Source organism: Centroberyx gerrardi, chromosome 14 (assembly GCF_048128805.1).
Source record: "Centroberyx gerrardi isolate f3 chromosome 14, fCenGer3.hap1.cur.20231027, whole genome shotgun sequence".
Lineage (NCBI taxonomy): Eukaryota > Metazoa > Chordata > Actinopteri > Beryciformes > Berycidae > Centroberyx > Centroberyx gerrardi.
This window is the reverse complement of record NC_136010.1, coordinates 5,100,077-5,127,941: the sequence shown is the minus strand read 5'-3', so window position 1 is coordinate 5,127,941 and position 27,865 is coordinate 5,100,077. Positions and strand designations below refer to the sequence as shown.

At 41.6% G+C, this 27,865-nt stretch overlaps 1 protein-coding gene across 2 annotated transcripts; it reads right to left on the bottom strand.

Moving 5' to 3' along the window:
* Positions 1–656: 656 nt before the first annotated feature.
* Positions 657–24,311, bottom strand: osbpl2b (oxysterol binding protein-like 2b). Of its 2 annotated transcripts, XR_013507168.1 has the most exons (14): positions 24,003–24,311; positions 19,416–19,542; positions 17,256–17,331; positions 16,358–16,492; positions 15,520–15,617; positions 15,226–15,408; positions 14,079–14,186; positions 11,786–11,875; positions 9,932–10,052; positions 8,814–8,939; positions 8,466–8,589; positions 7,754–7,844; positions 5,090–7,324; positions 657–2,409 (listed from the first exon to the last, which is right to left on the bottom strand). XR_013507168.1 is itself a non-coding variant. In XM_078288253.1 (13 exons), exons 1-13 carry the CDS (start codon positions 24,037–24,039, stop codon positions 7,222–7,224), a joined length of 1,419 nt encoding a protein of 472 aa, XP_078144379.1. In that variant the 5' UTR covers positions 24,040–24,311; the 3' UTR covers positions 657–7,221. The 2 variants fall into 2 exon arrangements, 1 of the variants encoding a protein (XP_078144379.1); XM_078288253.1 differs by having other exon boundaries at positions 657–7,324.
* Between the last annotated feature and the right edge of the window lie 3,554 nt (positions 24,312–27,865).

Here is a 27,865-nt window from a genome sequence, read left to right as displayed (position 1 = left end):
ACTGAGCTTTAACTCAATCAATCAGATTATTTCTGCCTCCAGAGCAGCTCTGCCTCTGAGAAATATTTGTAGAGCTAAAACTCCAATCTGCCTTCAGACAGAAGCTTTTTGAAGCAACAAACATCCACACTGAATATCAGCTGAACCCTCATATCAGTCATAACTGCCATGATGAACAGTCCTAACTAATCACAGTGTTTAGGACAGGTTGCTGTTATGATTATGTTTTGAGAACACCCATGTTTTGGAAATGTATGTGCGCATGAAACATAGACGCTATGTATTTGGTAAGGGTGAAAATAACAAATTACACTTACCCTTTACCATCGAGCGGTCGGAAATTCAGACTGGAAAAACTCTGATTCTCATTTTCTGTTGGTTATATCCTTTAAAAGCCATATTATCTGTATAATCCAGTCAGGTGGTGGTTGGTGATTTTCTTAATATTCCAATATTGTACTTGAGTTGAAGCAGACAGTCACTTCAAGTACTTCTGCACAGGGTGATGAACAGCTACTTTATCTATCTTAGCTACTTTATTTATATTTAAGTGTGAATGAAAACGGCTTCAGGCTGCAACAGAAGTCACATCTGCGTCTTTATATCAGTGGCTGTTGTGTTTTGTGTGAGTTTGGACGACTGTGCCACAAGCAACGTGTTCCTCAATATTCATTTTATTTCAAAAAGAAAGAGACATTTTCCAAAACTGAAATTAGGATTTTTATTAGTAGACATTTCCCCCGTTCATTAATCTACCGAGCTGTCCAAAGTATTGATGCTACCCCTTACAGTCCCACCTCAAATAAAACATCTTGTACAATGTTCTCACCAAAAACTGTTTAAATACTATAAAAATAAATCAATTGCACAAAATAATATGCCATTTTGCTTGTGATTACCTCTGTGCAACACTTGTACACATATATAACATCGACAACCACGACACAGTCCAAGAGAGGGTCAAACTCAACAGGAGACATGTTTTATAGAAATAACCAACACTCAAAGCAACAGAAAACCTACTTCTACTTTACTGACGGTCCTGCAGCTGGTCGGGGTCGGTGTTCGCGCAGGACAGTCACCGATCTGTCCACGATGATGGTGACCATTACACTTTTTACCAGCCAAAATTAGTTTTTTAGAGTAGAAAACAACTCTCTGCCAAACAGCTAGAGGAGCGAGCGATCCTACCAGCCACAGCCTAAACGTATTAGCATGAATTTGCTGGCATTCGGCTGGTGGCCGGTGTTCATTTCCCACCCGGACTCTAACTGAGGCAGTGTGACTGCTGTGAGTAGTGTTTGTGTGATTGAGTTTTCATGACTTTTTCTAGATAGACATTTAAAAAAAACAAAGAAAAAAACAAAAACACTCTGAGCATGAAAATAACTTTCTCACCATTCAGCCACAGTGGATTCAGGAAAACACTGATTCAACACTGATTCAACACTGATAGTTACTTTCCAAAGTGAATAAAAAAACAAATGAAACTAACTTTCTCATCATTCAAATTGAATCAGTATTTTTTTTTAAGAATCCTGAAGACTGGCTGAGCGGAAGTTGGCCACAAAACTAACTTTCTCAGTAAAGTCACGGATTCAGGATTTCACTCGCCAATTCTAGCAGCCAAAATAGTTTTTAATAGGAAAAAAACGGATTGAACGCAGGTTGGCTACCTGCCATACAGGCTAACAGTACCGACAGACCCACCAGCCACAGCCAAAACGCACAAGCGTCATCAAGCCGGTGACTAACGTTAACGTCAAGCCCTGAAGACGGACACTCCTCCTCTCCACTACGGTTCAGATTCGTCACAAGTAAAACAGAAAAATTAAGAGCTTAAGAGAAAAATTGGATTAGCTACGTAACCAAAAAAAACAACATTGAACAAAATATTTCATAACACCTAAAACATCTTAAATAATACACAGATGAATTAAAAAAAAAAAAAAACACAGAAGAAAAGGGAATCTGACTTAAATCCAGGCACTAAGCATCACATGGAAATGAAGTAAATACAAAAAAAGAAAAAAAGATACAAATAAAAACAAAAATTGATCAAGACGTCGTGATACAAGGCTGGTTGTGTTGCTTATCACAGGTTGTAATAATTTCTAATCATCTGGAATATTTTAACATACTCACTAAGAAGGCATAGTCATCGTTTTGAGACGTTTCTGACTAAATCAAAGGAACAAAGGAAGCAGCAGAGAGGTTTTTTTTTGGGGAGGGGGGCAGAGGTTTGGGGGATTTCTTCAGTCAAATTCACATTCTTCTAAAGATGCTCTTTTCTTTTTCCCCCCACTACTCTTCTCTCTTTCAGTACAGCTTACAAGGGAAGTGAAGTCACATCACATGAATCACTGATGAGCTGCAGCTTGGAGTCTCACATGTCATTTGTTTCTGTTGCTGGTCAGAAGGAACGGGATGAAATGGAAACGAGTATTATTTAGTATTTCTACGCCGCTCTGCTGCTGAGCAATGCCACATCACACTGAGTGTTACTGGTAGGTTGCATAGATTGAGTCTGTTACTGTGAAACACATCACAGGACCTGAATGTGACTGTGAAAATGTGGCTTTTTTTTTTTTATTTTTTTTTTAAAGATCTTATTTCAAACGGAGCGCTAAGAGGAGAGACATGTGACCAGCAGGGATCAGGATCACACAAAAACAAAAAACACAAAACAGGAATGTTGTATTAGAAATGATTGGGAGTTATATGTCCAAAACATCAAATCCTGAAGAACTCAGCCCTGGAGCATGTGCTGTATATGTGTATTTTTGATTTTATCTTTTTTATTTTTTATCTTATTTATGCACTTGAATGTGCGCAATTTCCCATTCTATGTTGTGGGATATGGAGGGAAGGGTGTGGTTTTTGATGTCTTTTTTGTGTATTATGTTCTGTGAGCACACTGAGACAAATTCCTAACAACTGCAAGTCGATGTGACAATCAAATATTGAACTTCAATTTTGCCCAGCATCATTTGCCTCAGCACGTTTTATCTCGAGTATAAAAAACGTAAAAACAAATCTTTTCTCTTTTTTCTCTTTTACAACATCAACCAAAAAAAGCATCTTGGTAGCCCAACCGACGCATGTCAAGTACTTGTGACTCCACAGATTTGAATTCATCTTTCTCTCTCCCATATATAACTGTATAATGGAGGAGAGATACTTAAAAAAAATCTTTACAAAAAGCTCTGAAACCTATTCAGCAAGAGTTGTTTGTGCTCAAACGTACAAAGCCACAGTTTCACCAGTACAAGCAGGTCTGCAGGTAGGAGAACGGTGTGATACATTATGGTATGAAGACGAGTCTGGGGAGACTTCAATAGCTGCATGCATTCAAAATGTTGTTAATGTTAAAAATCTGTTTGTTTTATGTCTGTTTAAATCACAATGAGACACTGTTTTATAATGATAAGGCCCCGTTTCACCTGGAATGAAAACCCAAGATGTATTAAGATTGTATATAAATGTGTCCAAGTCACATTTAAACACAAGTAAACTCTTCCACATCATGAGGAGTTTTTACAGTTTATATCCATCTTACAACATATTGAGGATCATAACTTCATTCATGCAGAGTGTTGGATCTATAATTTTATCTGAAGCGAAGCAGCATGTAGCAGCTGAATGTACCAACTTGTCAAAATGTAATAAAAAATATCTCTAAATGGTTGAAAATGTAATTAAACCTGTTAATAAATTGCCAGTAAATGTAATATCAGCTGCAATTATGACTTCATAAGCGGTCTAACATATATAACAGATGATGTAATATAACATTTAGTTATTACAGAGTATTGTTATTACATTCTTCTTACTTTTATGAACCCATTATTTAGTAATAATTGCAAGTTAATGTAACAATGTGATACAATAACAGTTTTTACTACATTTTTAACCCATTTTAAAAGGGACATTTTATTAAATTTTGACAATTCATTACATTATCAGTTGCTACAGAGCATCTTCAACACTATTTTTATCGTTGTGTGATAAACTCAACTGCAGCTCTTTCCAACCTTCTGTTATAATGCTATACGGGGTTTAGGAAAATCCGTCCAATCAGGTGTATTTACTTAGGTGTTTACATGTGGCTTGGTGTCCAATCAACACAGAATTAGCATTAATTTTCTATCTGCGTTTGGATTTGAACCCCAGGTGTGAACGGGCTGCTGGATGCATTGAGTCCTGCTCAGCTAGAAGGCAAAATACTGAGAATCTACAATCTAAGAAGAAGCATCATGTATTTTAACGTCAAGATAAAGTCCAAATTTGGGCCTAACATTTAGTACTGATGTCGTAACTTATGTCTGACATGATTCAATGCCACAATATCTAGAACATGTGCACAAGGTACTATGAAGAGCCCACTGTACACAGCATGTCATGTTGAGTTATGGGCTTCTGTACAGAGAGAGTTCACTTTCAAAATCATCATGTTTGGAAAAAGACTTTTTTTTTTTAAGAGGATCCAGTCTGCCAAACTGGAAACTTACTGACTATCCATTCAAAAGTACCATCTTTTTTTTTTTCTTTGTGCTAACATTTCATGTCACATTTTTCTTTTCTTTTTTTGTTTTGTTTTTAAACAGTGGATATATCTCATATTGGGAATGATGAAACACTTCATATGTAGTTAGTTGTTGATGACGCGGTGCAAGTCTCATTTTCACTACAATCAGTCTCTATTGTAAGAAAAGGCAATAATAAGGTGAAGCTTCTGGAGAATGAGCTCTAACATCCACTCCAGCCGGAGAGCAGAATACCTAACGCTGCATCTTACATTATATTACATCGACATGGATAATGCTTTTTTTTTTTTTTAAATCATGCTATAATGATAGTAGCTATAATAATGTAAATCTGGAGGGTTCACATTCTCAAGTTCTCCTCATTCACACAGCAAATCCACTCGCTCCTGTAGTTAATATGGCTTTAAGAGTCTGTACATATTTCTACACTCATTCATACAACACACACACACACACACACACACACACACCTGTTACTTGGTATTACTTTCATTTCATTATTGTTAGTCATAATTAACCCACTTCAGTGCTCAAGGCCTTACCCAGAAACATAGATGGAGGTTGAGTCTAACCCAGGACTGAAACATCTACTTCAAAAAGGTAAAATCCACTGGTACTTTTGTAGAGGATTAGATGGAACTCTTTATGAATGAATCCAGCTTTCCAGGCTCAGATTGACACCAGCACAGAACATCTGATCTTAACTCTTTGTGGGACAGATCTGATCCTCTCATGGTTGTTAAAACAGGGGAAAAACACAGATTCAGATTTCTGGTTCTGATTCAGGTTTCTTTTTTGGGGCGGCAGCTCGGTTGAGTATGGAGATCGCCCTCTGACTGGATCACCCAGGTTTAAACCCCACTTCTGCCCTGCTGAAGTGACTCGAGAGTTTGCTGCTCTATTGACCTCACAGCGGCCATTTTGAACACTCAGCGGGAAACTACCTGGAAGAGCTAAACTCGGCCCTTGGGTTGAAAAGATTTTAGAAGCCCTGATATAGTGAATTCACATTAGGAGTAAGCGATGTGGATTGCTGATCTAACAATTTATCCTGGAAGTAAAATGATTCTGAGGAACGCATACAGACGCTACAGGTTAGAAGACGGAGTCAAATTTTGAGGGGCGAGCAGCTCGGGCGTCACATGGGACCTGCGCTCTGCAGCGTTAGCTCAACTCTGCCGCTGGGATTAAATTCTCTTCAGCTGCTTCAATTTTCACTTTTCTGCTCCCGGCATCGATCCCGCAACAAGCCAAACATTCCAGACTGCTGTCGAGGAAACATCAGTTTCGTAGTTTTGTCCTTTTGCCTTGACCTTATCTGATATATAAACCTTGAGTAGCAGAGGGACGATAGATGGTTAGCTCTTATGTTTTAGGGGTGTGACACATGGACAACACTGAGCTCATGTACAATTGTGACATTTATGTATAATTCTGTTCCTTGACGACCAGTGTCATCCACACTGATTTTTCCTTGTGTTTGTGTGTCTTAAGTCCCCAAAATAAAAATAAAAAAACATCCTCAAGATCCATCTTCAGTCAAAGGAGCATTCACATCCCTGATTTCCCCATTGACTGGGTGTCTGTCCATGTCCATAAATCCATCAGTGATAATATTGTCTGGATCCAACCATGTGAAATACTTCATTTTGTTTTTGTCACTCGTATTCATCTATTAACCGCCCATGTAGCCGTTTAAATTTCGCCGTTCAGGGGCCGGGCAAGGGTTTCCTCAGGAGGACGGAGTTTGATTGTAAAGGCGTTAAAAACATTCAGATTGGACTTGTGAGTTTGTGGGCTGGATGCCGTTAAACCTGCGTTTACATGTGCAACTCTCTGCCGCTGCGACTCGTCAGGAACACTGTGGGGCGCTGGGTTGAAACATCATACGATCCGATCGCTGGTGAATTCAGGAAAGCAGCCACCTCAAAGAAAGCTGTGCCAGACCCCTGAATCACTGCGGTCAAAATGGCGTGCGTGATTAACGAGCGAGTAGAAGGGAAAACATAAATGAAATTCACAAGGCTGGACCCTTCAAGGTGATGCTTGTGGGAGAAATGGGGCGGGGCGTAATGGTTATTGTGCTCTAAACGATGCCAGGAGAGAGAGAGAGAGAGGGATGAGGACCGTCTGCTGGTCATTTAGTGACAAAATCACCAAGGAGGAGGATGATGACGATGATGACTGAAGTAGAGATGAAGGTGATGAAAGGCCAGTCAGGTCAGCAGGCATGAAGCAGGTCGCTGTAGTTCTTGCATGAGGAATAGGAGCAAGAGGAATAAGAGTGGAATGGAGCGAAGGTGGTGTGGGAATCCTTTACATGTCTCTCCAATTCAGCGATGAAACGCTGGAAGGCCAGTTGATTCAGTAAATATCAAACAGGCTTCTTCTTCTTCTTCTTCTTCTTCTTCTTCTTCTTCTTCTTCTTCTTCTTCTTCTTCTTCTTCTTCTTTATACGTCTTTCCAGTCCGCATCGGGTATGTTGATGCAGTTTAAAGAGAACGAAGGAAATGTTGAAGGCTAGCAGGCCGCTGTGGTGCAGTGCGGAAGAGGAGGAAGAGGAGGAAGATGGGAGTGAAGGTGGGCATGTGGATCCTTCACGTGTCTCCACAATCCACACAGGTTACAAAGGAGGAAGAGGAGGAGGAGGAGGAGGATGAAGGCTAGTAGGATATCAGTAGATATTGGGCAGGTCTGTGTAGTTCCTATTGAAGTAGCCGCCAGTGTAGAGCCAATCCTGGGAGCTGGTGTAGGGGTTGGTGCCCAGCTGGAACCACCTGGGAAACACACACACACACACACACACACACACACACACACACACAAACACACACACACACACACAGATAAGCGGTCTGCAGGGATTTCCATTTGACAAAGACTTCACTAAACAACAACTAAGGACACCTGACTGTTTCAAAGACGTTTCAAATTACAAAGAGAGCCTGAAACCAGCTATCAGCCCTGAGTTGCACATATCAGAGTTCTTGGGTTTATCTGTAACATGATGCTGATGTTTTACAGCCTTGGACTTGTTCACTAGCTTGCTGTTGGAAGTTTACAAATGCAGACAATTCTCAATCCTTTAATCTTTAAACCACGTTGAACCTCTGTAGCGTTAGAACCACATGTAAATTATAACTTAAATCAGTCGATGCCGATGAGTATTTGAGGTGTGTGTGTGTGTGTGTCTCTCTCTTTCCTACCTGGTAGACCACTCCTCCTCACTCTTGGCTCTCTCCTTTCTGGCAGCTCTCTGTTTCTCCTCCAGTCTCTCCTTCTCCTGACTCGCCTCATCTGCAAGAACGACACAGTCAGGCTTGTCTGCAGGTTTAACTTCTTTCAATACCGGTTATTAAATTAAATTCCCGGGACTTAAATTTAAGACCAATTAAGCCAACTTTGGGTCCCATCCCAGTCTTTAAGAAAACACTACAAGAAACAACAGCCTTCCTGGATCATGTACGTATATGAGACCGATACTCATACAAAACATTAGTATTTTTTACTAATATAATAAAGTTGCATGTCCTTGCTCATCTATATGACTCATCATTAAGTTCACACAAGACAGACGATGCCCTAGACTATGCGTCTATGCACTTTTCCATGTACCAGTAGGTGGCAGCATTGTATTATTATTGTCTATTCTGTCTATGTTTCATGATGAGTCATTATAGGACTCCTTGCTTTCAGATTTATTATTCCCCAGCAGAAATATAGAAGCTCTGAAAAGTACGTTTTTCAGGAATTGAGACAGCAGTGCAAATGTCAGTTTTAAATTATATATTAAATATATTAGAACATAATTCCTAAATAAGAGTTGTGAGGTTTCAGCAGGACACTGCTAGTATACAAGTACTGCCAGGCAAAAAAACCCTCCACTGGACATTGATGAAAGAGTAAAAACTACATTACCCATGTTGCCGTTCTCCATGGCTCTGATGTCGGGCCTGAGGCGGCAGTCGGTGGGTGCCAGCAAGGCCTCCATGCCGGGCTCCAGCTCATTCAGAGACATGGCAAAGTTGGTAAAGTTGTACATCTGGGGAGAGCACAGAGGAATTAGGGATGTGTGTGTGTGTGTGTGTGTGGGCTAGAGCCAGTGTTAATTTTCGCAACATGAAGCCTTCTTTTTAGAAATGAACTTACATCTCCAACTACATAGCAGTGAATGAGCTGCATTTGGAAAGAGTGAAGGTTTATGAATTGCGTCAGTGTGTGTGTTTGTCTGTGTCAGTGTGTGTGTGTGTGTGTGTGTCTTCTCACCGTAGCAGAGTGGGCCGGTCTGGACGCTATCCTCCACAGCAGAGTGCTTCCTGGTATGACCGACACCGTCTCCTGGACCTCCGGCATGTCGTCTGCATCGTCGTTCTCCGCTCCCTCCGGCTCCTCCTGGAAACAAATAACAGCTCATTATTACAACCTTTATACTGAACAGCTACAACCTAGATGTTACATAGACACAGAATTACCACCGACATCAGTGTTTCCTTCACCTGGATTCCTGTAACTTGGTGTTTGGGGCCTTGATTATGACATTTCAAGACTTTATAACTATAATAACTGCTCTTAAAATGATTATTCTGGAGGAGTCACTTTGAAACTGCTGTTAAAAACTACTACAGATAAAGAATATGGAGCAGGTTTTAACAGCAGAGTTTTAGTGCCACATCATCCACACACACACACACACACACACACACACGCACACAGGCTCGTCATCTGCATTGTCAATCTCTGCCTCTTTCTAGACATCATAGCAGTGTATGTCTGTCCCCACACCCCCCAAACAGGATGCAAACAATAAATAAGCATACAGAATGTTATAAACACAGGAAATACCACACATCATACTGAAAAACACACACACCTCTGTTCGCATTGTTTCACTACATACATGTTCCAGCTATTACGCTTCACTACATGTAACCAAGCAGCCTACAGCAGAAGATCTAAGGACTACAGCAGCAGCCTACAGCAGCCTGTTGGTTTACCTTGATAATACCTCACAGAACGCTATAAAACACCAATAAAAAAAACAAAAAAGAAAAAGAAACAAATCATGGAAAGTGGAAAAGATGATCATAAGACAATAAATACACAAAACTAACTCTATACTGTTGGGATAAGTTAACTTACTGTGCAGTGTTCATGCACACAGTTACAATAATATAAACCACTTGAGAATTTTCAATTTTGGTTTATGCCTCAACGTGCATGAAGAAGCAGCAGAGAAACGTATTTTTACACAAACAGGCACAATTAATTATGAATCACTCAATATCAGAGAGGCTCCTAACAATAAATGCAAATTAGGAAAGGAGCAGCTTGAGATTCAGAGTAAGGTTGGGTGTGTTTTCATTTAACTGATTTAATGAAAATACCTGTTTGTGCTTCTTGTTGTCTCCTTTCTTCTCTGCCTTCTTGTTGGCCTCGAAGACCTGAGGGTCAACGCTCCACATGCACTCTGTCCACTTCCCATAGATGACACACAGCTTCTTTTTACTGCACACACACACACAGATACAAGAGAGATGTGATGAAAGAGATGGAGGAGAAGAAGAAGAACAGCAAGGAGGAGGAGGAGAAGAGGAAGGAATTGAAGAGGAGAGAAGAGGGAGGAGAAGAAGAATAAGTAGAGAAGGGGGAAGGACGAGAAGAGGAGAAAAGAGAAGATATAGAGATATAGAAAGAATAGTGGGGTGGAGAAGAAAAGGGGGGAGGAGGAGAAGAAGGGGGAGGACAGGAAGAAAAGGGAGGAGAGGAAGGGAGAAGAGGCAGAAATGAAGAGGAGGAAGGAGAAGAAGATGAAGGAGGATGAATAAGTGGAGAACGAGGAGAGGGAAGGTGAAGAAAAAGGAGAAAAAGATGAGGGGAGAAGAGGAAGAGGGTGGAAAGGAAGAAGAGTGAGGAGAAGAGGAAGGAGGAGAGGAAGGGAGAAGAGGCAGAAAAAGAGGAGGAAGGAGAAGAAGAAGTGGAGAACAAGGAGAAGGAATGAAGTGGGGAGAGGAAGAAGAGGAAGGGAGAAGAGGCAGAAATGAAGAGGAAGGAGAAAAAAATGAAGGAGGATGAATAAGTGGAGAACGAGGAGAGGGAAGGTGAAGAAAAAGGAGAAAAAGATGAGGGGAGAAGAGGAAGAGGGCGGAAAGGAAGAAGAGTGAGGAGAAGAGGAAGGAGGAAAAGAAGAGGGAGGGGAGGAGAGGAAGGGAGAAGAGGCAGAAAAAGAGGAGGAAGGAGAAGAATAAGTGGAGAACAAGGAGAAGGAATGAAGTGGGGAGAGGAAGAAGAGGAAGGGAGAAGAGGTAGAAAAAGAGGAGGAAGGAGAAGAATAAGTGGAGAACAAGGAGAAGGAATGAAGTGGGGAGAGGAAGAAGAGGAAGGGAGAAGAGGCAGAAAAAGAGGAGGAGGAAGAAGAAGAATAAGTGGAGAACAAGGAGAAGGAATGAAGTGGGGAGAGGAAGAAGAGGAAGGGAGAAGAGGTAGAAAAGAGGAGGAATGAGAAGAATAAGTGGAGAACAAGGAGAAGGAATGAAGTGGGGAGAGGAAGAAGAGGAAGGGAGAAGAGGCAGAAAAAGAGGAGGAGGAAGAAGAAGAATAAGTGGAGAACAAGGAGAAGGAATGAAGTGGGGAGAGGAAGAAGAGGAAGGGAGAAGAGGTAGAAAAAGAGGAGGAAGGAGAAGAATAAGTGGAGAACAAGGAGAAGGAATGAAGTGGGGAGAGGAAGAAGAGGAAGGGAGAAGAGGCAGAAAAAGAGGAGGAGGAAGAAGAAGAATAAGTGGAGAACAAGGAGAAGGAATGAAGTGGGGAGAGGAAGAAGAGGAAGGGAGAAGAGGTAGAGAAGAGGAGGAATGAGAAGAATAAGTGGAGAACAAGGAGAAGGAATGAAGTGGGGAGAGGAAGAAGAGGAAGGGAGAAGAGGCAGAAAAAGAAGAGGAGAAAGGAGAAAAAGATGAAGACGAGGAAGGAGAGGAATAAGTGGAGAACAAGTAGAATGAAGGAGAAGAAAAAGGTGGAGAGGAAGAAGAGGGAGGAGAAGAATAAGTAGAGAAGAACAAGATAAAGAATCAAAACAATCCCTACATACAGTATACACACTATATATGACTTTCATCAGCTCTGCCCATCCTTACACACACAGTCAGAGCATAATAGTGAACCAAACCATTAGATAATACACAGAAGTTTATTCATTTATTCACTAGTGGCTCAGGAGTTCAGGAGTGAACTGGTCCTGGTACCTCTTATCCTGGATGTATCCCTCCACTCTGTGCAGCTCCTTGCCAAACATCCCACATGGTTTGAAGCTCAACACACACTTGTCTCCAGTGCTGCAGGAGAAAAGAGCAGAGAAGAAGAATCTGTTACTGTCTGTTCGCTAGCTGGGCTTCCATCCAAGTGTGTGTTTTTCGTGAATTGTGATGTGTTGAAACAGAAAATATGAATGGAAAAGGCGAAATTCAATAAAAACGTTCTCAATATCGCAAAAAAAGATTTATGCTCCATTGAAGTGGATTTTTTTTTTGTCAAAGAAATTCAGCAAAACGCATTTGACAAACATAGGGCCAACGACTACTTCAGTTTCATTGCACTTTCTGATGGAAACAAATCTAATTAAAATTTCATTTTTGGTGACCTTTAAAAAGTTTGAATTAAATTTGCTTGCCAGGTGGATGAAAACAGCCAATCTATAGTGTAAAAATAAGTAGCATAAGTAAAATGTACTAACGGTTAACAGGTTATAACACTGTTTTGAAAAGGGCCTATCACTTTTCTTTACACAGAAAGATCAGGCTTTGGGAGTTCAAAGGTCAAACAAAACCAATTACCAGCACAAACATAAAGGATTAAAGTCAGTGTTGGGGTCAGGACTCCAGTGTTTCTGGTACATCCTCAAGATACAAGAGTACCATTACTAGTAGAGTATTATTAGTAGTATGTTTTAATTTATCCTGGCCCTGGGACACAGGCTCATTAACTCTATTTAAATCCAGCTTGGAGAAGTGGGCTTGTGGCCAGAAGGTTGCCGGTTTGAATCCCAGAGCGGGTGGGAAAATCGGGGCACAGAGAGGGAATGAGTCACAAGCTCCCCTCCCTCAGTGACTACAAACAAGGTTCCCATGAGCAAGGCACTTAGAAGAAGACTGTGGTTTGACTGGGCAGCTCCCAGTGTGAATCAGTGCAACTGAATGTGAAGCAGGGTGTTACTGAAAGACTACACATGCTCTGCAGACCTGCCTTGGATAAATAAAGGTGGAAAAAACAATCCAGTGATTCTGTTTGCCTGTCCGCCGTGCCCGAGGAGACACATTAAGTGGGTAAGTAAACATGTATCTGTGTAAACATGGCAAGGCATGCGGGCGCCATCCAAGAATGCCAAGCAGGTGCTTTGATATCTAATGTGAGCACTAGATATCACAGCAGAGTCACTGTGTTAGGTTTACTGTGCTTTATTTGTACTTGACTGTCTCAGCGGTGCCGTTTCAACAGTAAGCACTAGGGACAGTCACGGATCACTGAGGAGAGACGGGGTTGTCACAGGTTCAGTCCCTGCCAACAGCCATGTGTCATGTCAAAGAGTTCAGAAAGACACTAACCCTACCTGTTAAGGTGCTAGGGATAAAATCTAAATGCCAAAAACCAGGTCTACATTAATGGTTATCATGTTGATGCAGACCAACATGATAACTAAAGCTTAACATGCGCCTTGTAATCAAACTGAACAAGTTTTTTTTAAAGGGGCATTAAATGTTTTACTCACCTTAGCACAAAATTACCAAAATATATCTCTCCTCTAATTAGCTAGCTTCTCTGCCTCTATTGTGCAAATGTGACTTTATTTTATTTGACTTTATTTGAGTCAATTATTGATCTGCAATAATCGATGAACAGCACAGATTACTGAGAGCTGTTGTAGGTAAGTCAGAGAGGAAAGAGATCAAAATTCAAATCAACACAAGGAACGACTCGCCTTCCACTCCTCCTACTGAGTGACAGGAGGAGTGATTGACAGGCCGGAGTCCCGCCTTCCACCTCAGACTTGTCAGATGGGTTTCCACACATTTCACTTTGAAATGAGAACAGTAGAGGAATGGGGACATCGCTGTTTCTGAGATTCTGACAGATTATCCCGCTCGTCTTTGGCCACCAAACGTGCCGATGGATTTTTATTACTCCTAAATAAATGTTAATCGATAAAAGTTACCTAGTACAGCTTTAATATCTCTTAAAATCAACATCCTTATTGTTGCACTGCTCTTTCCAGAAATTCTCTCATATAATAATCCCATTATAATTACAAATCACACTAAAGACTACAACTGTCACGTCTAATTTACTATATTTACTATATAGACTGTGTTAAAACTACAACTGTCACATTTGGTGTACCTGTTATTGATGATCTCCACTGTTTTGAAAACCAAAAATGCGCTCAACTCCCATATCAACTTATGGGAACGCCAAATCACTCCATCCTCTCACGACAAGGACTACAGTTCACAATCAAGACTACAACTCCCATGTATAGTTTACCTGTGGTTGACAATTTCCACTGTGCCATACTGCTCTATCCACAGTTTGCCCAGGATTATATTGTGGACGCAGCAGTAAGGGTTACTCCATGTATACACCTCATTGTGCCTGGAGGAGAGGAAGAGAGAGAGGGAGAGGGAGAGGGGAGGAGAGGAGAGGAGGAGGGAAGAAAAAGAGAAAGAGGGGGAAAAGGAGAGGGAGAGAGGAAGGAAAGGAAAATGAAAGGGAGAGGAGAGAATGGAGAAGGAAACGGGAAGAAGGAAGAAAAAAGGAGAGGAGAAAATGTAGGAGAGGGAGAAAATAGGGAAGGAAGAAAAGGGAAGAGAGGGAGAAGATATGGAAGATTAAGAGGAGAGGAGAGGAGAGGAGAGGAGGGAAGCAGGGAAGAAAAAGAGAAAGAGGGGGAAAAGGAGAGGGAGAAAGGAAGGAAGGAAGGAAAATGAAAGGGAGAGGAGAGAATGGAGAAGGAAAAGGGAAGAAGGAAGAAAAAAGGAGAGGAGAAAATGTAGGAGAGGGAGAAAATAGGGAAGGAAGAAAAGGGAAGAGAGGGAGAAGATATGGAAGATTAAGAGGAGAGGAGAGGAGAGGAGAGGAGAGGAGAGGAGAGGAGGGAAGCAGGGAAGAAAAAGAGAAAGAGGGGGAAAAGGAGAGGGAGAGAGGAAGGAAAGAAGGAAAATGAAAGGGAGATGAGAGAATGGAGAAGGAAAAGGGAAGAAGGAAGAAAAAAGGAGAGGAGAAAATGTAGGAGAGGGAGAAAATAGGGAAGGAAGAAAAGGGAAGAGAGGGAGAAGATATGGAAGATTAAGAGGAGAGGAGAGGAGAGGAGGGAAGCAGGGAAGAAAAAGAGAAAGAGGGGGAAAAGGAGAGGGAGAGAGGAAGGAAAGAAGGAAAATGAAAGGGAGAGGAGAGAATGGAGAAGGAAAAGGGAAGAAGGAAGAAAAAAGGAGAGGAGAAAATGTAGGAGAGGGAGAAAATAGGGAAGGAAGAAAAGGGAAGAGAGGGAGAAGATATGGAAGATTAAGAGGAGAGGAGGGAGAAAATTAACAACATTGCGATGATATTCAGTAGTTCAACTGATATTGCATCAAGACACACACACACTCACACACACACACACACACTTCCACCAACATCCCTCTGGACTCACTTGAGTAGCTCTAGTGTGATGGTCCCTTTCGGCTCGGCCTCGACACTTTTGCCCCAGAACTTGAGTTTGGGGTAGATGGAGCCGTGGAAGACGAAGTCGCCGACCAGGCTCTCTGCGTGGAAGGCACTGATCGGGGGATGATGGGATACCTGCTCCGACACCAGCCTGAACCCCTGCTCCTCTCTGCACAGGGGAGGGGGGGAGACAGAGGGGGTAAATAAACTGTTAGAACTGGGTGGCATTAAAACGTGGGTGTGTGTGTGTGTGCGTGTGTGTGTGTGTGTGTGTGTGTACCTGGTGAGTTCATAGGTCTCTCCCAGCAGAGGGTTGAAGGGTTTTCCAGTTCTGTCCCACTGCGACGCCACTGCTGACACAGCAAAAGCAGCTACTGCCTGGAGACACAGACAGAATTACAGATCTTGTTAGTGTGTATGTGTGTGTGTGTGTGTGTGTGTGTGTGTGTGTGTGTGTGTGTGTGCTCCTCTCTGAGCTGCATGCGTTCTATGGAGTCGGACAGCGAGCAGGCTCTGTTGATGAGGTAAGTGTGTGTGTGTGTGTGTGTGTGTGTGTGTGTGTGTGTGTGTGTGCTCCTCTCTGACCTGCATGCATTCTATGGAGTCGGACAGCGAGCAGGCTCTGCTAATGAGGTAAGTGTGTGTGTGTGTGTGTGTGTGTGTATGTGTGTGTGTGTGTGTGTGTGTGTGTGCTCCTCTCTGACCTGCATGCATTCTATGGAGTCGGACAGCGAGCAGGCTCTGCTAATGAGGTAAGTGTGTGTGTGTGTGTGTGTGTGTGCTCCTCTCTGACCTGCATGCATTCTATGGAGTCGGACAGCGAGCAGGCTCTGTTGATGAGGTACGTGTGTGTGTGTGTGTGTGTGTGTGTGTGTGTGTGTGTGTGTGTGTGTGTGTGCTCCTCTCTGAGCTGCATGCGTTCTATGGAGTCGGACAGCGAGCAGGCTCTGTTGATGAGGTAAGTCTGTGTGTGTGTGTGTGTGTGTGTGTGTGTGTGTGTGTGTGCTCCTCTCTGACCTGCATGCGTTCTATGGAGTCGGACAGCGAGCAGGCTCTGTTGATGAGGTAAGTGTGTGTGTGTGTGTGTGTGTGTGTGTGTGTGTGTGCTCCTCTCTGACCTGCATGCGTTCTATGGAGTCGGACAGCGAGCAGGCTCTGTTGATGAGGTAAGTGTGTTCCATGTATTCTGTGATTCTCTGCAGGAAGCTCAGAGGCTCGTTGAAGACGATGGGCATCGTGATCTTGGACAGTTCCTGTGAAAACGACACAACATGAAGTCACTAATCCTCAGTCCAGATATCCTAGATCCTTTTTAATTTGGCTTCACCTTGGCTAACACAGCTCTGAGCCCCTATGTCCTACAGGAACTGCTTTGTTTTTTTGGCTGCTAGCGCTCAGCAAATGCTCAGGAAATGCTTTGATGTTGGCCTGTAGCAACTGATAATGTAATATGTCCCTCTAAATGGGTCCAATATGTAATAAAACCCATTAATGTAATACATTTCCATACATTTCCAGATAATGTAACTGAAATTGTAATAATTACAGTTTACACCTCTTATAATGTAATAACTGCTGGCTAATGTAAAAATTATAATATGAAGTTTTATTACATTTTGGGCCCATTAAAAGGGATATTTTACTACATTTTGACAAGTTATTACAGGTATTACATTATTAGTTGCTACATGGCCCTGCTGTTACTATGAGGTAACTGAAAACCTGTTTGAAGCTGTGGTGCTCTCTTTCTAAACGTTAATACATTTTAAACCTCTAGCGCTCAGTGCTAAAATCACGCTAAGCTCTTAGCCCTGTCTGATCTTTCAACAGCGCTTCCTTTTCATTTAAAGAATATGAAAAAGAAGCGAGCACTGTAAAGAAAGGTGTACTAACAGCCCACTGGTATATTCTATTACCTCCCAATCCCACCAAAAAGCATCCAAAATATCCCCCAAAGAGATAATTATCATCGGGACAATCATGCTGTCACTCGTGTAGAAACCTGGGAGTCCTTACCAGTCCAATGCATTTCTTCAGGATACCCCACACACTGATAGTGTTTCTGGAGAACATGGGGGCAGGTAACGACGTCCTGAAAATAAACAAAATGAAAAATGAAAAAGGGTGCGCACAAACACACACAGTTTCCCCAATATCTGACACTTTGTTTGCATTTTCTTCAATGAGTAGATTTGGCATCACAGGATGAAATGATGTTTCAAAGATCTTTTGCACCAGAATAAACGACAACTTCCTGAAAGTTAAAAAAATAAAATAAAAATACAACAGATATAAATACTAATGTTTTCCATAGAATTTAATAACATCTGCTACCCTGCCTTAAAGAACGTCATTTGTATTGGTTTCAATGAGTACTTTAAGGGTCAGAGGGTAATATAATATATATAATATCTTTTACATCCAACCAAAAATATTTCTGGGGAAATGGTCACACACACACACACACACACACACACACACACACACACACACGAAAACCCTTCAGTATCACTGTGATGTGTATCAGTACCAACAGTATCTGATCTAACAGACTCAGATCTGTTGGGTGTCACAGATTGAAAACCAGATTAAGAGAAACAGATGAGTACAGAAAGAGAGAAAGACAGAGAAAGAATAAAATGAGAAGGGGAGGAAGTGATAGAAATAAGAAAATAGAGGGAGTGAGGAAGAAAGAGTGCAAGACAGCGGATGCTAGTAAAAGGTAAAAGAATGCGAAAAGAGACATAAAAAACAGCAAACGTAAGAATGAGAGAGAGAAAGAGATAGAGACAGACAGAGATGGGTACCAAAGCGGTAGATAAGAGGGGGAGTACAGAGACAGAGAAAGAGATAGAGAAAGTAGAGAAAGAGAAGGACAGACAGACAGAGATGGGTACCAAAGCGGTAGATAAGAGGGGGGGGACAGAGAAAGAGAAAGAGAAAGAGATAGAGGAAGAGAAAGAGAGAGAGACAGACAGACAGAGATGGGTACCAAAGCGGCAGATAAGCGGGGCATGTGGTCTGACAGGTCTGCTGTCAGGACAGAGGACACAGACAATGCTGGACGGAAAGCAATGGAAAGTGCTAGAACGAGGAAGAAAGGGGAAAATTCACCCTAAATCAGACGTTATACTGATGATTGAGGACAGAGAGAGAGAGAGAGAGAGAGAGAGAGAGATAAACCAGTCTGCATCTGCTTCACATGAACAAGCCTCTCCCAACAGCAAGAGCAACAGAGTCACGTCTCTCTTGATGATGCCATCCCCCGCAGAAAAAAAAATCTCTAAACACTGGAAGTGAGTGGGATGATGAGTTTGTGGAAACAGTGACAGTAAAACTTGGGGGGATTTTTCTGGTGATTTTCTGCTCCCTGTTTTATCACCAGGCCTCTGCCGATATGAAAATGTCATAGTACGATTATCTTGGCCATAATTATCTCCATATACAATATTATCTTGATAATTATTAATAAGATGAAAAGATGAAAACTTGATTAAAAACTATTGCAATATGCTTCAATTACTAAATCATCATATCAACCGCAACACATTTCTCTTTTTTAAACATGTTTTAAGGTAAGACTGTAGAACATATGTAAAATATTTATGTAAATTTTTACCTTTTTTGTTTGCTATTCAGCCTCCTAACAAGTTGAGAATTTTGTCGGTGATATATACGGCTTGACCATCACAATTTCACAAGCTCTCCATCAAAATTATATTATTTACACTTTGTTATGACATTTTTACATTGTTGTTGTTCTGCACAGCCATACTTTGTTGTCATTAAACTTTTATTTATTACACCGTATCATGGTTGTATTGAATTGTGAACCCCATATCGCGTATTGAATCGTATCGTGAGATAAGTGTATCGTCCTACCCCTACTAACAATTGTAGCATTTATGGCACTATAAAGGATTTGAGGGGAAAAAAACAAATCAAACAACAAATCTAATGTTCCAAATTTAGAACATTGCATTTGTGGAGCAGGTCGCCCCACCCTGGGAGTGTCAGTAGGAGCAGCCACTCTGCCCATTTCATTTGTAATGGTTTCAATGGAGAGTTTTTGTGTCAAATAGTTTATGGACAGAGATACGACGCACACAACAAACACACACACACACACACACACACACACTGCAGAAGGAATGCGGTGGAGGAATGCGGCGGTACCTGTGTTTCTTGATGCCGTTCTCCTGCGGCACCGATCCGTTGTTCTTCTGACTGCTGCCGTCAAACACCAGCGCATCTTTAAAACTGGCCTCCGACACGCCTTCGTACGACTCGTCCGAATCCAGGCCTGCGGGACACGACACACGTGACATAATGTAGGTCACACAGGTTCGATTCCCACAGCAGCCGGCCGATACGTGTCCGTCAGCAGCCACACGTGTTCTGCCGACGCGTCTTTGAGCAAGACACGGCGGACTCGGCTTCAAATGTGAGAGAATTTTTTTTTTTTTTTTCTGCCTGTACATTGAGCCATGTGCATATAAAGCTAAACAGGAATTTCTAGTTTTGCTTGCAAATTGCTTGCAAAGTTTTGAATGTTGAATCTTGAATATAAACTGTAATGTAAATGTAGTATTACAATTAAAAGGGAGAACATACAGGGTGTCTGATATCGATGTTTTGAATGTGAGCTTAGGCAATCTTAGATAATGCAATACAGAAATAAAAAAAATGTTTTGCATCAGTAACGTTTTGTCTCGTTTTGTCCGCCCAACTTTAATGGTTGCATCAAACTAATTATAGTGCTTAATGTTAAGTACATAATAGCATAATAGACACATCATTATTATTATTATTATTATCGTCAACAACAACAAAGCACATGAACACACACAAACTCATTAACCACTGTCACTTCACACCCCCGCACATACTGCACAACCATGCATGTGCAATTTAAACATACAGTAAAAACAAATGCACAGGTAAAATGGACAGAGGCAGGCAATCACTCAACTAGCTGAGACAGACAAACAGGAAGACATCAACAACATGGGATATAGTGACGAATTAGAGGAAGGTCATATCATCAACTGACAAGACTGACAGGATTTCCTCACTGCAAAACCTCATTCACCATAGACAGAAACACCTATAGTGACACAACACAGCTGGCAGGTCTCCAGACACTGAGGTGCTGAGGCATGTAGCTGTGCCTGTTGACGAAGGCCTACAGGTTATATTTGTTGTATGCGACAGAATTAGACTTAACAGGGAATACCTGCTGCTGTTCAACAATACTGTGGGTGGCAGGAAGAACGTAAACACAGCATGTGAACTCCTACTGATGCAGGGTGGAGCTGAGGTGAGCTGGAGGTTTCTTACCATATAAGGTAAGCCTGGCACTTCCCTCTTACAGCGATATCTAGCACAAACAGAATAGAATAGAATAGGCCTCTAGGTGCAAGCATTTTAGCCATAGTTGCCCCTAAAATAGCGTGCAACCATAAAATATATATTTTTTTAAATGATAAAAAAAAAGGTTTGCCAAGATTTATGCTTGAGAGTGTGAATTTTATACAAACTGACAATAGTAAATGTGATGCAAGTTCGAATTCAGGACAAACTCTAGTAAAATAAAAGTTAAATCTAGTGCGGTTCCAGCACACTAGTCTTCCTGTATTTTGGCTCATATTGCAGCCCTCTCATCACTGACCCATGGACCTGGATATATAGGCTCATATAACAAGTTCCACAGAAGAAAAATTAAATCTCTTATTTGTGGTAAGAGTAGTGGAGAAGTATTTTAAGTAATTCATAGATGATTCATTAGAGCAATAGTTTTTGTGTTTGGCGACAGTGGAAATTCCTGGGGGCCAAAAAAGTGCCAAATACAGTCAGGTGACCACATTCAGTGTGAATGATCAAAGAACCCAAACCAGAAACGAGGCTACACATCAATGTTAAGGTCAAAGGTCAACATGCCATGGTTACATTACGTGATTCCAACATCGCACTGCCACTGGTTAATTCTACTCCAGGCCAGAAGGTTAGAAACCGAGAAGAGGGGAAAAAACAGAGAGTTCTCTGGAAAATGTCATTGCAAAACATGACGGGAAAACGATTGTAAACCAGAATCTGTTCTCAATTAATTCTCATACATGGAAAAGTTGTGAGACATGATGGCACTATCCTCCATTAAAAACATCTAAGGTTTATTTGAGCCACATTACACACTAGCTAAAAGTATTGTTAACATCTAGGGCTAAGATTTACGTTTTTGTGATGGTAGTTTTTGAGGTCTGTTCCAGATCGGCCCCTGTGGTAACGGCTTTATCTGTGGGGCAGAAGTGGAGGCAGACGGTGGCACGCGGGTTAACGGCCACTTTTTCACACCACAATGTGGGCAGAGACTGCGGACTGAGAGATTCATCTGCTCAAACATACTACCTACCTAGAAAAACCAGGCCAGTGAGAGGAAAAAGTAGATGCTGCTGGATGCCACCCAATGCTGAACTGAGACCTTCGGGGATCATAGCTGAGCCTGGGCGACGTCTACTAATGAATAATAAATGTTGGTACTGGTCTACGTCAAACACATTATCCCTGTCAGATTAGTAAGATGATCATAATAATGACATAGAGACAGACTGGGGCACACATACACACACACACACACACACTTGAATCTTTTATTTATACCCACATGGAAACAATAGCTTGCCAACAGAACAATGCCTGGACCTCACCATGGACGCCTAGCAATACCGCACAACAAGAAAACAAATTGCGGGTACAAAAAACAGCACCGTCTCCATATATAGCAACTGCCAATAATTGCTGACAGAGAACAATACCGCTGCTTTGTCCCGCTCTTCGGCCCCGACCCACCAGCCTGTGTGCATTTCCCAGGAGGCACTAATACTAATAGCTAACACTAATGGCGCTTTTCCACCGCATGGTACCGGCTCAAATCAACTCGACTCGCTTTTGGTAGTACCACTGGAGTAGTACCAATGGAGGATATGGAAGGGATGGTGTTCTTGATTCTCGGTGTGTGGCTGTTAGTCACAGCAAGGAGACAGATTTTATTTCAGAAGAGGCTGAAGGCAGCAAGACAAAAGACTGCTGAAAAAAAACAGGAGAGTTTGGGAAATCCTACAAAGGCGACGCAAGAGGGTAAGCTAACCTGGTAGCTAACGTTAGCATATGTTCGCGCGATGATGACGATTCTCACTTGCCCAATGGAAAACCAAAAAAGGCGAGTAGAGTCGAGTTGAGTTGAGCCGGTACCATGCGGTGGAAAAGCGGCTTAATAGCTGTCAACTGTACACAGGCTGTGAGATAGAGGACAAGAGGCTGGTACTTGAGTACCGTAGTAAGGAAGACTTCCTCGACACCAGTGGTTCTCAACCCCTTTGGCTTGTGACCCCTTAAAACGAAGCGATGCCTACGACAGTCCAACCTGAGAGTGATTTTCCCTTTCCAGGTTGTTTCATTTGATATCAGAAAAGGCCTAGCAGGTGAAAACTATTCAGTATTTCACAAGCAAAAAAACAAAAATTTGAGAAAAAAAACATTAAAAAAATAGACATGATCATGAATTTGTATGATAGAAAGATGTTTTTATCCTATCCCATAAATCATCTCGCAACCCTCTGGGGTGTGGTCGCTGCTTTGTTCCTTGATTGATGTTTTGTTTTTGAAAATACAGAAACATACAGATGCAAACAGACATACACACAAAAATACACTCATACCCCCCCCCCCCAACCAACACCATCCCCCACCCCACCACACACACACACACGCGCACACACACACACACACACACACACACACAGGGTGTTGCTGGCACAGGCGATCATGAGAGCAAAACAAAAGACCTCTGAATTATTGACTTAATCATCAGACTAAGGCAGGTTAGGTTCCATTGGATGGTATTATACCTCTATGATGGAAACCACTGACAAAAATAGATGATCTAATTAGGACTGACAGCCTCTTACAGTAAAAACACAGGGTGCCCCAACCTTGGTGCCACAACCCCTGATAAGAAAATGAGCTCCTAAGAAAAACAATCAATATAAAATCTTTATTTTGAAATGACAAAATACTGCCTGCTGCTTTTGGACAGAAGCTACTTTGAAAGCCACGCATTTACATTTACAATTGAAGCTTTCAGCTTAAAACGAGTGAGCAGTAGAGGTTCAGTGTCTTAAGTGCATTTCAACAGGACACATGGTCGTTAGTGGTCAATTCTTTCAAGCTGTGGAACAGTAGTGAATCGATTCAAGGCCAGTTCATATGATTCACTTTTGTAAAAATAGCTGTAAAAATGTTTTGTAGTCAACAGTTCTTTGGGATACGTGAATCGACATCACTAGTGGCTGTTTAGGGGATCAAACTGGTGACCTTCCAGTTATGGGACGGTTTCTCAAACCACTAGGCCATCCTAGCTGCATCCAGCCTGCCTATAAACAGCAGCACTTACCCAGCATGCAAGAGCACTCACCCTGAGGAAGACATTTTTCTATTTCTGAACTGACACAAGGAACATCAGTCATAAAAAATAATGAAATTCCGATATTGACAACTGCAATTCCCAAATTACAAGATGCTGCAATTTATTCTTGAAGAGAAAGACGTTTCAAACAACTTGAAGAAAAAGGTCCTAGTGTGCTACGCAGAATCTTTGGCCAACAAATCAAGATGTATATTGGAGAGAATATTTTCATTCTATTGAAATTGACACACACACACACACACACACACACACACACACACACACACTCACTCAGCACCCACCTGTGACGGCGTCGAAGAACTCATCCTCATTGCTCATTTTCCAGAGTCAAAGCCGACCAGTCGTTTAGGACAGATCTACAACTTCTAGTACATGTTCCTTTCGGTGGCGCTCCCTCAGTGTTCCTCTGGAGGACGACCTGTCAGTCAAGGTCCCTCCGGAACGTCACCACGGCAACAGCAGAACGTTCCTTCAAAATCAATGGAACGTTCCACAGATATCAGCTGAGGGTTTTGACCAACGTCGGTGGAACGACACGGTGAGATGTGAGTCGGGGCAAATCCACTGTCTGGTCGATGGACAGCCGCTGGAAAGTTGATTTCTTCAGAATTTCAGATTTCACTTCCGTCAAAGATGCAAATCAGTAACCTGCAGAGATACAAATCAACAATATGAGCCTGGAGCGTTGGTAAATCAATAATTCATTTTTTAGTGCAGTGCTATGGTCTTTAAGTGCCAAAGTCAGCTCAGTCAGAAAGACTAAAACCAAGCAAGACTGCAACTTAGTCTTAACTTAATAGATGGATGCTATGAAACTTCATCATAGTGTAATAAAAAAAAAATCAAGTCTGTTAAAAGAAAGTAACAGTTGGATTGTGAAAATTAAAAAAAAGAAATCTTCACATCTTGCTTCAATTTTGGTATTGAATTAGATTTTAGTATTTAGTATTGTTTAGCTCCAGGAAGAGTAAACGAAGGATTAAAACAGCTTAAGACCCTCAAACTCACAACTTTTACAGATAAAAGGTTTTGTCTGCTGTCATTCCCAGCTGATCTAGGATGCCAGCTGAAACTCTGCTCGTTTGGCTGAGTAACAATCTTATCTATCATGGCCCACTGAGTACGAACAGAGAGTTTTCTGGGCTAGCGCTTACATAACCAGGACAACGCTGTAACAGGCAATCTGGTTCTTTGTTGCCTTCTGTCTGGTACATGGGTTCTTAAACTTTTTAAACTCTGGACCCAAAACAATGAACTGTCTAAAATGATAAGTTATTATTTCAACAAATTGCTAATCTTTTCATTTAGGGACCCACCATCAATCGTCCCATAACCAATTCTGGATTTCGACGCCTAGTTACATTAAAGCAGGGTCCAAAATTACCACCAAGCACCAAATTTGTCTTTGGCAGATAAATCAGTAAGAGTCACCGCCACACTGGCAGTAACTTTTTTTTAGACAATAACATTTGAATACCTATACACACCGTCTTTGATGTTTGCCAGTTTTTAAAAGCGTCCCTGCTGGCTACACTCTCTCTGACAGAGAGCCAATCAAATCAAGCAAAAACAATGGCTCTGTATCAAACAGGTTTCGGTGGTCATTTACACTAGATGCAAGTTTTACATTAAAACTCTAAATCACCATGTAACCAAAACGACCAGGGTTCGAATCCGGCCCAGGACCTAGTTGTCATGTCATCCCCCTCTCTCTCCCAGTCTTTCCTGTCTCTCTCCACTTTCAACTGTCTAATAAAAGGCAAAAAATGCCCCAAAAAAAAATCATCACACAAAATAGCACTGAAGACCAGCAGGATGACAAACTGATATGAAAAATTTATTTTTTACAATTTTGGTCGGTAAAAATTATTCTTGGCAGGTAATTTGTTTTACCAGCCGTTGGCAGGTGAGACAAAAGTTTGATTTTGGGCACTGAGTGAAAGCCTCATTCTGAGCTTACACCTTACAGTCCCTTAGCATCTACCTAAATCAGAATAAGAAGCACCATATCCATAACATTTAACGTTCAAGTGAACTGGCTTTGACCATGTACATCACAATAACATCCATAGATGGCAATTTCACCAGCCTGTTGAATGTGAGTCAATAGAGAAGATATGGAGATGGAAATTAAACGTACCAGCCAAGCTACTTCCATTCCTCAACACATTATATATGGTACAATAGACTATCACTGAGGCAATGATTACACCAAGTAGTCACCACTAAAACTCTATGGAAAGTCACACCTCACTTACAGGGAAAACTGAACTGGTGTAGACCAAGTTATTCTGCTATGTAAAGAGACAATTTTTACCCATCACTTGTATCACTTACTCATCATTCCTTGGCTAGTTAACACTGCCTACAAGGAAACCAATTTGGCATTCACCGCATTCTTCACAATAACAGTACACACGACACAATATTTACCCGCTTATAATCGCTAACCGTTATAACCCACATGCTCACGTTAGGTGACACTACGAGGAAACTGATTCGGCATGAAAGACACTCTTCACAGTGACACGACCCACATGACAATTGTTCACTTACACACTGACTCATCACTTGTAGCAGAGCCTCACAGCCTGTGACTACTTGTCTTCTTCCTAATGTGGAAGTGGTTGCTCTAATTTTAAACAGCAGCGGTACTTGAGGGTAGTTTTGATTTCAGTTCAATATCTGCTCCTGTTTCAGTTCCAAATATAGAGCTAAAACCAAATTTCTTACGCTACTTTATCATGAGAGAAGCACGAGTTCTAAACATCAGGACTGCACTTCTTATTTAAGAGGGAAATTATTTATTTTATTTATTTTAATTTCACATTTTCTCAAGCGGTGGCCAATGAACACCAGGGTTTTTCCAGCCTGTTCACACTTTTAAACTATGCACTAAAATGTTTTTCCTAACCACCTCAACAGCAATACAAAGTACCCAAACTACAAAAAAAAAACTTGTCATGCAAAACATTTGGTGTGTCATCTTTGCATAAGGCCGCTGGACAAGTTTCAATGGCGTCCTTTCTCATCACGGTTTCTGAATTTCCAAAGGCCTTGTTTACATTTTAGGCAGTAATACGCTTCGCTTGCTAGATTGCGAACCAAACGTATCGAGTACAGGGGTCGAAGCTCAAAGCACATTGCTGGGACAATACATATTTTTGTGATTCATGATAGAGAAGTGAAGGGAAAAGAAGCGCTAGAGGAAGACCAGAGGAAAGAAGAGTTATTATGTGCTTTAAGAGGCCCTAATCCCAGTGGCGCCTGACCTCGAGGGTCGGGTTACGTTATCCGGTTCTGTTTTGGAACCGGTTCCAAGTTAGCAAAATACCCAGATTCGTTAATTCCAAGACCGAATCCTCTTATCGAATCTCCCATGATGTCAGTCGCCTGCATTCCCAGTCCCCACTTCCCAGCGTGCTTGTCAGCATGGTGAGTCGACACGAGCTTCTCAAAATTAAATCCGAATATTTGTGGCACAGTTGATGAATAAGCACTTTTCAACGTAGCGGCCCATAAAAGTTAACAAGTGTTTAGTCCTTTTTCCCCCCAATTAATTATGTATAAAAGTTTCGATATGGGATTCGAAAGGATTTGGATTCAATGAGCAGAATCAATACTGGATTCAGATTTGATTAAATGCTTTCGAACCCCCAACCCTACCTGAGTCACCTGGTCCCTTTAGTCTTTCCAACACTGTAAACCCATCATCAAATGTTTCCCTCTGCGTTTATACTGGCCTTATTCCATCACTAAGAAATATAATACTTTCCAACTGTTTTCCTCTTAGTTATTTTTAGCCTTAGTAAAAAAAAGACTGAATGACTGTTCGCCCTTCCTAATGTAGAAAACATCATAAAAAAAAAACATTTCTGTACTTGCTGTTCTCTTTACACTGGTTTTAATCCCAAAAGAAAGGCTGACACTTTATGAGCAACACTTTCACAGTTTTCTGAAAACAGCTTGGGCACAATGGCAGTGCAATCATGGGAAGAGACTGAATGACAGTGTGTGCTTTCTAAAATAGTCAGCATCTTCGAGTCTTTCCTTACCTGCACCCCCGAATTTATACCGGCTGAAATCCCAAAAGGAAGACAAGTCATTTGCTACAATTCTTCAATTTTCTGAACGTGAAGCAATG

Coding starts and splice junctions, on each gene's coding strand:
- osbpl2b (XM_078288253.1), bottom strand. CDS start 24,039: ATGAGCAATGAGGATGAGTTCTTCGACGCCGTCACAG. Junction 14,187..15,225: donor ATCACACTAGAGCTACTCAA/GTGAGTCCAGAG, acceptor CCTCTCCTCCAG/GCACAATGAGGTGTATACAT. Junction 7,845..8,465: donor CATGGAGAACGGCAACATGG/GTAATGTAGTTT, acceptor TCGTTCTTGCAG/ATGAGGCGAGTCAGGAGAAG.